Consider the following 10,973-nt stretch of genomic DNA (forward strand, 5'->3'; position numbering starts at 1 on the left):
TTAAGGCTGATTTATACTTCTGTGTTGGACCTATGCCATAGCCTCTGCACTGTAGGCTACGCGTCGGTTTTCATTTATACCTCTGCATTGTTGTCCGCATTGACGTGCAATTACACATGCAGAGGGAGCATGTGAAACCCTAGTGAAGGGTCCTAGCAGACCACTCACAGCACTTGCAGTCCGCATAGAATTGACGGCGTTGTTACATTTTTGGAGAGGTGCACGTCAGGGTACGCCGGGTAAGTTCGATGCCGAAGTATAAATTGTGCTTTAATTTGAATATCGAGAAGCAACCACAGAGCTTAGCTATAGCCCTAATTAAACACACCTGAAATCTTTAGGATCTTTAGGGTCACCAAAATCTTCCAGGCAGGTGTGTTGGAGCTAAACTCTGCAGTAAAGTGGCCCTCCAGTAGCAGGAATGGACACCCTTGATATAGAAGAACTACATTTGAAGACAATTGCACCAGACATATATTATAATAGAGAATGCCATTGTACCTCACTCTGATGTATCTTTCCCATTTAGGAAAGCCTTCCTCCTCCATATTCCTCCCCTGTTCCTAGTGAAACCACTGGAACCCTATCCTCCCCCGTCAGTACGATGACCTCCCACAGCTCTGCCTCCTCTCTGGCGAAGCATAGACGGTCTTGGCTAGACCTTGTCTCACAGGCAACACCTACTGCTGGGGAAACAGTGGTCTGCTCTGCTGTGGTCCATACAATGAACCCCACAATAAAGGAAACCTCACAATGCAGTGAAATCACTGCTACATCTCAAGGCCCCTTTGAATGCTCATCAAGAACCACACCTATGGCAATATCCACAGAGCCAGGGGAACCAGAACCGCTGCTGACCTCAAATGACACCAGACCTGAAAGTAAGCAAGTTGGAGAACCAATTAAACATCATAAACAGATTTATGATAGGAAATGACATTGTTCAGCCAGTGACATGACTACTGATCAATTTGGAGGATATTAGAAATGCTTGTTATTATCAAAAATAAAAACTTTCATAGAAGTTTGATTGCTTAGGTTTAAACATAACTCTTTATGAGTTATGTTTTATATAACTCGCTATAAAAGTTATATTTGTTTTAATAGCTCTAGATGGACAGGAAGGAACTGATGATGAGATGAAAAGATTGTACTTGCATTTGAAAAGAGCAAGCCTGTCTCCAACGGGCGAGCGGAAACCATCATCAAAATGGGAATTACGAACCTCCTTTATAAAGCGTTGCAAAAACCAGATGCTCAATGAGAAGATACATCTCATCAGAACCCTCAACAGCACTCTAAAGGTTAGACGTTCAGATAAACCTTTTCTAACATATGAAAAAGTTTCTTCCTCAAATCTTACAATTTTGTCTGTAAGTATTAAGGCCTATTTACATCAACTGTGAAATAAGTTGGGGGAAAAAAATAGTACCAAGCGTGTGTTCTAAGCATGGGGTCGCATTATATTTTGTGATTTGATTACCTTGACCTGATCTGTACAGCAGTATTAAAAGCGGGGCTTTTCCTATCATTATTTCTAAAGGATGCAGATTTTTAGAAGGTAGCCTGCTGACAGGGTTTGTGTAACATTAGCAACACTGCAATTAGCAATTAGCTGTTTGATAACGTAGTCAAGCCAAAGGCTAATCATATCAATTAACATTATGTGTCGACTTTTATTAAAATTCTGAATGGATTATATATATAGCCTATAAAGCACACAAAGACAGCTCCCTTTATAACATGGGTGTCCAAACTTGGGCCATTGTCCTGCAGAGTTGGGCTCCAACTTGCCTCAACACACCTGCCTAGTAAGACCTTGATTAGCTGGTTCAGGTGTGTTTATTTGGGGTTGGAGCTAAACTCTGCTGGACAATGGCCCTCCAGGAGCAGGATTGGACACCCCTGCTTTATAATCACTACAAAGCTGTCACTCATCTCAGTTCGCGATCTTACAAAATTCTGTTATAATTAATGAAGTTGTCTACACACAATGAATCTCTTATTTACATCGTGTCTACACTTAATGGGTCTCATTCATGAAACACGAGCAGAACGAATTTTTGTGTAAATCGTGTGTAAAGTGGTTCTGGCGTAAATTTTCGGATTCATTAAAATGTTCGTATTTCCCAAATGTTAGTTGGTACGAAAGAAATCTACACCTGCTCCCAGCCACGCGTAAATAGTACGTTTAACATCCGAACGTTTTGCTCATTAATAAACTGCATTTTAATTCAACGTAATCGGGTACATATTTACACAGCATTTTGAAAAAGTATTAGTAATTACATACGGTTTTTCTTTTTACTTGTATTACGAGAGCCAGTAATAGCATCTGCAAACGGAACACAAGTCCACAAGTTTTTTTAATTTTTTTATATTCAAGCTGTTTTTTTTTTTGTTTGTTTTTTTACAAGTCCGCAAGTTACAAGTGTTGCAGTCAAGCTTCATGTCGAACCATTTTCTTTTCACTTCTGGGACTGTTCGATTAAAAGATGAAACTCCATTAACTGCATCTGTAATATGCTGCCAAGCATTTTTACCTAAAGCATGTAGCCTATTACCTAAAAAAATCCTTTTTTTTTAGGACCTGATACGCCACTATGTACGCTTGAAAATAAAATGTGGCGTTTTGAATGAACTTCTGATAATAAAACTTCAATTTCTGCATCTGAGAAATTTCTCTTCTTCATTCGCTTTTTTTTTTTTTTTTCTTCCAAAATTATACATGTAATAATACAATAGCATTCGCTTTTGAGAAGACATGTTGAAATCCTTCGTTTCGTGTCATAATATGATGCCCATATATAGCTGTCAGTCGGTTTTAATTGGCGGGATTTATGGTAATTGAGAATGAGCGTGCACGCGCGTCGAATTTACGAGTGATTGGAATTCATTAACCCACACACACATTTCACTATCAAATCTGACGTTTACGAAGTATTTGTGAATCAGGAGAAGAATTTTCGGGAATGTCTCTTTACGCGCAAATCACTCACATATTTACTCGTATATTTACGAATGTTTCATGAATGAGACCCAATGTGAGGATTCGCGAGCATGCAGAACTTGCAGAACATCCAAAAACTCTAGCGTTTTGACCACAGAGTGGATTCTGACCAAATTAAACACCCCTGATTGGTCACTGTGTTCAACAAACATGTCTGTGATTGGTTACATTGCTCACTGTTGCAAAAACACATACTTTAGTAAATAGAGACATTTGATGTTCTCCAGAGTGGAAACACAAATATACACTGGTGCGTTTACCAAATCTGTTTCATATGATATTGTTATAGTCTCATCTGAGGGTGCTCTTGCTTTCATTTGATGGTGCTTAGCCTCGGCACCCCCGTAGAACCGGGCCTGCCTGTATAATTCGCTCTTCCGCTCTTCCTCTTTTTTTACTGAATCAGTTTCTGGTTCAAACATATATGGCTGAATTAAACCAATATTTCCACTTGTCATTGTGTGGCATTTACTACAGTTGACCGAGTGGATCAGGTCTTCCAAGTTGGTGTGATAGAGTGGAGGCGGGGACTAATTTGCATTTTCATATTCATATTCCGTGTATACTGAATGAAGTGAGGGTGTAGAGCTTACATTCAAGCTATTGTAAGGTATGAAGAAATTATTTTCTCAGGAAAAAAAAACATTTAAATGTGTCATTTTGATTATCAAAGATGAGTTTTAAGGGATAAAAGTATTGACTACAGGGGACTTTAAAATAGAAAACTTTTAAATTGTAATAATATTTCACAATATTACTGTATTTTTATCAAATAAAATGCAACTTTGGTCAGCATAAGAGACTTAAAAAATGTATTTTAAAAAAATCGTAATTATTCCAGACTTTTAACCGGGAGTGAATATAAATGGAAAAATATGAGGTTATGCATATTATAATACAAAATACAACATATGATGTATCAGCTAATTACAAAAATGTTATAAAAAGAAAGAATTGGAATTTGTAATTAAGTCTGTAAAGTGTAGGAAAAGTTGTTCTTTAGACTAATTAATGCAGATTTCCTTCAGAATGTAGTGTTCAGAATTCAGTGTTTGCATTTCTAATGCACCATGATGCAATCTGAGAAATATTTTTGAGCATGGGACAAATATAAGAACACTGTTGCAGGAATAAACCCCTGTCTGCCTTTATGTTTAAGGAGTGATTATTTGGACATATAGCAATTATATTCATTCATGTTTATTATATATGAACATATATTATTAGAGGTCTCTAAAAAGGTATGCCTGTAGTAAAAAGGGATAATGAACTGCAACTATTTGTATACATCGTTTTCAGGCTTGTGCTAAAAAAGGTGCTATGCAAAGACAACAGCAGCTCCATCTTCAGGACCAGTCGAGATTTTTGCTGGTTCTTTCATTTCTTTTACAATTAAACTTGATCTGAATAGGTTTTATTTAAAAATGTGTGCTTGGTGTAAACAGGCCTTTAGAGTGAAAAAAGTTCAGTTGCTGACACCATATCTTTGCTGTTTACGGAGCTGACTCGTGCGTTAGTTTCTACAGTTTTTAGTGATGGTAGAAAATGAATCAGATATCATTTGAAATTTGAGGTTACTGACACTTGGCAGAACTATGTCAATTCCTAAATGAGTTGGATGGATAAAGCATATTTTATAAAATGAAATCAATATTAATTTAATTTCACCAATTTTGTGTTCATCCAATTTGCTATCATATCATAAGTTATTTTTAACCAAAAAAAATTGTCTTTGATTTAGGCTAAAGAAGCAGATCTACTGACTTTGGAGCAGGTACTGGCTGACTCCACTCTCACTGCAAGTAAATTCAGGGAGTGGAAAGAGACCAACACTCTTCTGCTGCAGGACATTATTTTAAACCACCCCCTACAGACTGAACCCCTGAACACCCCTAGTGCCTCAGCTGTGCCTCCCTCAACATAACCGTCTCCCATTTCTTTCACTTGCCATCATTTTTCTATTTATTTTTTAATGATGTCAAATCAGCCTGTTACAAATGTAAAGCTGTTGTAAAATCCTTGTTGTTTCTAAACCTTTTCCAAACCTGTAATGTCTCACTGATGTTAAGATACATTCTTTTAAATAATTTTAGATGTCATGGAAAACCAAACATGTTCAGTCAAAAAGTGATTTTTATTGTTGATATTTGTAGTCTGCATTCAGTGCAAACAAGGAGTTAACCTGGTAGTAATTTAAAGTGCTTATCACTTGCAGTCTGTATTGTTTGTCTTTTCTTTTTCTTTTTTATTATTGTAAATACATCTGTTTAGATATATTTATTGATTAAAAATATGATGCCAAAGTTTTAGTAAGCAGTTTCATATTTCCGAATTACAAATATATGGGTGCTGTTCATAGCATAAATAATCTTATTGTACGTCCACATTATTGTGTTATTGTCACAACTGTTGAATAACCAAATCTCGTGTTTTTTAAAAAGTAATTTAAAATATCTATTTTTGTAAATGAAAAGTTGTTTGATAATTCACAGCTTATTCAGAACAGGGTGTATACATTTTCACATTTCTTTTTTTAGTGCTTTTCACAATGCATATCGTTTCACAGATAGCTTTACAGATAAATGCATGTTTCTACATTACAATTTAGAGTAATCTGTTATCAGTTCAATTCAAATTTATTTGTATAGCGCTTTTCACAATATCATTTCAAAGCAGCTTCACAGAAAATCCATGTGTCTACATTACAATTTAGAGTGATCTGTTATCAGAGGTGACTGTGTCCAAGTTATGTATTTCAGAAATGTCAGAAATCACGCAGTTAGCTAAAAATGTATTAATTTAAACAATGTATTAATTTAAGACAGAAACAATGAGCTCATTTACGTAATATATGAATACATGTTTGTTAGCAAATGGTTAGGATATAGACAAATGTAGCATTGGTGCAAGATGATTCAGAGTTTGCGTAATCTGAAGTCTTGGAGTCATCTTTCCACAGGTGTTGGGACATCTGAAGTCTTCATGAGAGGCTGGATTCAAACTGGATCTGATTTACTCTCTAGTTACCTCAGGATGGGCATAATGGGCAAAATAACTAGCATGGCTGCTTTTCATAACATTAAGCAAAGATAATCATGTGCATTTAATCTGATATGACTGGAGTACAAGTTTATGAGATGCATGATGTCAATGCTTGGCTAAGAGTCTTTAATCTAGATTTAGACTGGGAGAGTGAGTCTGAGCCCTGAACATTATCAGGAAGGCTATTCCAGAGTTAATGAGCCAAATGCGAAAACACTCTCCCTCCTTTAGTGAACTTAGATATCCTACCAGAAGCCCTTAGTTTTGTGATCTTAAAGAGCATGATGTATGCATGTAGGGCGATAGAAGTTTGGTTAAATACACAAGAGCTAAACCATTTAGGGCCTTATAGGTCAGTAGCAATACTTTGTAATTGATACGGAACTTAATAGGTAACCAGTGTAGAGATGATAAAATTGGTGTTATATGATCATATTTTATTGACCTGGTAAGAACTCTAGCAGCTGCATTGTGGACTAATTGTAGCTTGTTTATTGAGGATGCAGGGCAACCAGCTAGTATTGCATTACAGTAATCTAGTCTAGAGGTGATGCATGCATGAACTAACTTTTTTGCATCAGAAACAGATAACATGTTCCATAGCATAGCAATGGTTCATGCAAACCGGAATTATCCCGACAACATTTTATTTGTACTGAGGTAAAGGGAAGGGAAGGAGGCCTTCACAGGGGAGGGAACGGTTGACACTTCAGGACTGCATTGTCATCGTGTCCAGGTGCAGGTCCTTCATCAGGTCTGGATACGGCCTTCTAAACTTGTTAAATCATCTAAATCGACAACATGTATGTTAGACCCTATACCGACTAAGCTATTGAAAGAGATGCTTTCAGAGGTCATAGATCCTCTTCTTAATATCATTAATTCATCTTTGTCATTGGGATACGGACCAAAAACTTTTAAGCTGGCTATGATTAAACCGCTTGTTAAAAAAACGCAACTTGATCCTACAGAATTAGTCAATTACAGGCCGATCTCGAATCTACCTTTTCTGTCAAAGATACTAGAAAAGGCAGTATCCTCACAACTATGTTCCTTTTTAGAAATAAATGGTATCTGAGAGGATTTCCAGTCCAGATTTAGACCGTACCATAGTACTGAGACAGCTCTGATTAGAGTCACAAATGATTTGCTCCTATCATCCGACCGTGGTTGTATCTCTCTATTAGTGTCACTCGATCTTAGTGCTGCATTTGATATTATTGACCACAACATTCTTTTAAATAGACTCAAAAATGATGTTGGCATTAGTGGAATTGCATTAGCATGGTTTAAATCATAGTTATCTGACCGTTATCAGTTTGTAGCAGTAAATGAAGAGATGTCTTATCGATCACAAGTTCAGTATGGAGTACCACAAGGCTCAGTACTAGGACCACTGCTGTTCACTCTGTACATGCTACCCTTAGGAGATATCATTAGGAAGCATGGCATTAGTTTTCACTGTTATGCTGATAATACTCATTTCTTCACACCCTGACGAAACTCACCAATTCACAAAATTAACGGAATGCATAGCTGATATAAAAAACTGGATGACTACTAATTTCCTACTACTTAACTCTGAAAAAACAGAGATTCTAATTATTGGACAAAAAAACTTCCTCATGTAATAACCTAGAATACTGTCTAACACTTGATGGCTGCTCTGTCAAACCTTCGTCGTCGGTTAGGAACCTGGGTGTGCTCTTTGATACCAATCTTTCATTTGAAAGTCACGTTTCTAGTATCTGTAAAACCGCATTTTTCCATCTTAAAACTATCTAAATTACGTCATATGCTCTCAATGACAAATGCGGAACAATTAGTCCATGCATTCATGACATCAAGGCTTTATTATTGTAATGCTATTATGGGTGGTTGCCCTACACGCTTAATAAACAATCTACAGCTGGTCCAAAACGCAGCAGCTCGAGTTCTTACTAGAACCAGGAAGTATGACCATATTAGCCCGGTTCTATCAACACTGCATTGGCTCCCTATTAAACATCGTATACATTTTAAAATATTGCTGATTACTTACAAAGCACTAAATGGTTTAGCTCCGCTGTACTTGAGCGAGATCTTAACGCATTATAGTTCTTCACGTCTATTGCAATCTCAAAATTCTGGCCAGTTGAAAATACCTAGAATATCAAAATCGACTGCAGGCGGTAGATCCTTTTCCCCTTTAGCACCAAAACTCTGGAACAGTCTTCCTTACATTCTCCGGGAAGCAGACACACTCTGTCAGTTTAAATCTAGACTAAAAACACATCTCTTTGACCAGCATATACATAACACATTATAAACTTCTATAATTCAATGTTAGGCTGCATAGATTAGGTCAGCTGGAACCGGGAACACTTCCCATAAATCCTGATGTACTCGTTACATCATAAGAAGGATGGCGTCTACGCTAATATTGGTCTCTCTGTTTATCCCGAGGTTTACCGCAGTCCGCCGGATCCAGGCCGTATCCAGATCTGATGAAGGATGCGACTGGACACAACGACAACGCAGTCCTGAAGTGTCAACTAGTCTAGTCCCCTGTTATGGCCCCCTTCTACTTCCCTTTACCTCTGTACAGATAAAAAGTTGTCAAAATAGTTCCGGTTCATATAGCTACGCGGAAGCGATAAATAAATCTCGCCCTTAACGCATTCCGGCCCGCTCATCCGCACAACAACAGTGCCTGGTGGCTCGAGAACGCAAACCTTGAAATAGGTGCACGCCTTGAATAAAAAAAAAATAAAAAAAAATAAAATTATATATATATATATACTTTTGTTTTGTTATCTCTGCGCAAGCTTTAAAAATGCAAACCTGTGAAAACGCTGATGGCGTGCACTTGCGTATTACGTGTTCAGTCTATAGGAGTGTAGTCTTTTTTTACAAATTGACCTAAACAAATTACTTGTCTGGCCTTAAAAATGTATAATACAGAATTATTTATTGCTTCCGAGTGAACGGTGTTGTGCAAGCGGCCCCTTAATTAATAACTAATGATCTTTGCAACGGAAGTGGATCAATCAAAACTAACTTTAGCTGGACAATAACTTTATTCTAGAGCTGCTGTAAAGCCAAAATAATCTCTGTTACTTTAATTTCCTATTATCACTGTAAATCTCCTTTGAAACAGTCTATATTGTTAAAAGCGCTATATAAATGAAGGTGACTTGAATAAACAACCTGCACAATGTTTATTCAATACCTCTCAATGTTCCAATTTTTATATGTAACATTTAGATTATGGAGTAAAAATTTTGATTATTGAGTTTACCGTGTTAATGTATTGCTGTTCGACGTCACTGCAGTCTCAAACAGTAACCTACTGTAGATGCAAAACAAGGAACAGAGACAATCAATATTCATAGAGATTTTTCAGAAATATTTTTTATGTATATTAATTTCATCATAAGTTCATGATTATCTTATATATTTCGATAGAGATTTACCTTCACAGGAAGACAGATACTGTACGAGACTAAAGACAGCGCTACTGTGTTGTGATGTCATGTTTAGAATGATCAGTTACAGATCAATTAACATTCCTAATTGATCAAACAATGCAATTTTTTGTGGACAAACCATGTACATTATACTGTATATGAAAATCTGTAATAATTAATTCATATAAAAATGGTGGCCTTGATTATTTAGATTTTTCTAAAATAACAACTTCAAAATTTACTGGTTAAAATAGTTTTTGAAAAACACTATACTTCTGTGTGGAATATGATGTCTAAAATAGTTTTCAAGGGCCTTATTGCTTTTATTGATCAGCTTTGTGGTCTTTCATTCTTGTTAATGTGCGGTAACAAACCGTAAAAACTTCCAGTTAAACTGTCAGCTTTTCACAGGCAAGCATTTTCGGTGTGGACGTTAATTTACAACCATAATTATATCTGGAATAATTGTAATATTTTGTATAAGCAATAAGCATAAGAGTATATTTTTGAAAATCTGGTTTGAAGGGGATCCTCTTGGTGGGGCAGTTGTGGGGCAGGGGTATTTAATGATTTAAGATTAATTTCTTTCACATTTTAATTTCCCAGAATCCCCCGAAGAGTTTCCCTCTGTAATTGGTGCTCTCTCTCCTGGTGTGGTTTCTTTATGTAGAGTTCATACTCTACACATGTTTCTTTATTACATCCAGCTGACACTTTATGTGGTAAGATCTGTTTTTGACAAGCAAAAACAATAATAAGGCTATACGTTCTCTATTGTAAAAAGAAGAAAGTTAGCAAACCATATGTCATTTCCTATTGGTCTAGGTTTACTGGAAGTATTAATTGGAGAAAGGTTTGGTTGTAACCTAATAAATATCTCATTACAAATAAGATCATGGATATTTCATTTAAGATATTGCACAAATTTAACCTGCTAAGCATTTTCTATCCAAGTTTAACCAAGACATAGATGTAAACTGCACATTTTGTTAATTGCAAACAGAATCTGCACCTCTTATTTTCTGGCATTGTCAATAAAGAGGTTATGGTGGCAGGTTTTTTTATTATTATGAGAAGAGTCTGGAAAATGAGGCACATTATTAATCTTTATAAACCGCTTTTGTCTGTGGTACTAAAAAAAAAAGAGAGAACTATATAGTTACTATTATGGAGAGCACAAACAATAAAGCTGTTAAAACTGTTTCTTTATTGAATACATTTAAGATTTTGTGAAATAGCAAGGCCTTTTATTATTTTTTATTATTTTTGTAGTTCTATGCCTTTTTATATTTTTATTTGTACACCCTTGGCAGAATTGTTGTTCAAGCATTCATGATATTTTTAAAAAATCAATTTACATTCCTGTAGTGTCCACTGTTAAAAAAAAAAAAAAAAAAAAAAAAAACTCTCTAATAAATTACAAAGCACGCTGACAGAAAACCGTCGTTGCTGTTTTAAAAATAAGTAAGAGA

General features: G+C 36.0%; 1 protein-coding gene across 3 annotated transcripts in view; it reads left to right on the forward strand.

Moving 5' to 3' along the window:
• Window positions 1-5,313, forward strand: part of LOC311071615 (connector enhancer of kinase suppressor of ras 3-like) — a 78,238-nt gene extending 72,925 nt beyond the window's left edge. For 2 of the 3 annotated variants that reach the window (XM_084096036.1, XM_084096037.1), the window contains exons 23-25: window positions 530-881; window positions 1,108-1,304; window positions 4,752-5,313. In XM_084096036.1, coding sequence (XP_083952162.1) covers window positions 530-881; window positions 1,108-1,304; window positions 4,752-4,934 — 732 coding nt within the window. In that variant the 3' untranslated portion in view covers window positions 4,935-5,313. The remainder of the gene's footprint in view (window positions 1-529; window positions 882-1,107; window positions 1,305-4,751) is intronic. The other variant, XM_084096039.1, reaches the window with a different exon arrangement.
• Window positions 5,314-10,973: the final 5,660 nt, after the last annotated feature.

The sequence above is a fragment of the Abramis brama genome (genome assembly GCF_963993115.1).
Source record: "Abramis brama genome assembly, chromosome: 21".
NCBI lineage: Eukaryota > Metazoa > Chordata > Actinopteri > Cypriniformes > Leuciscidae > Abramis > Abramis brama.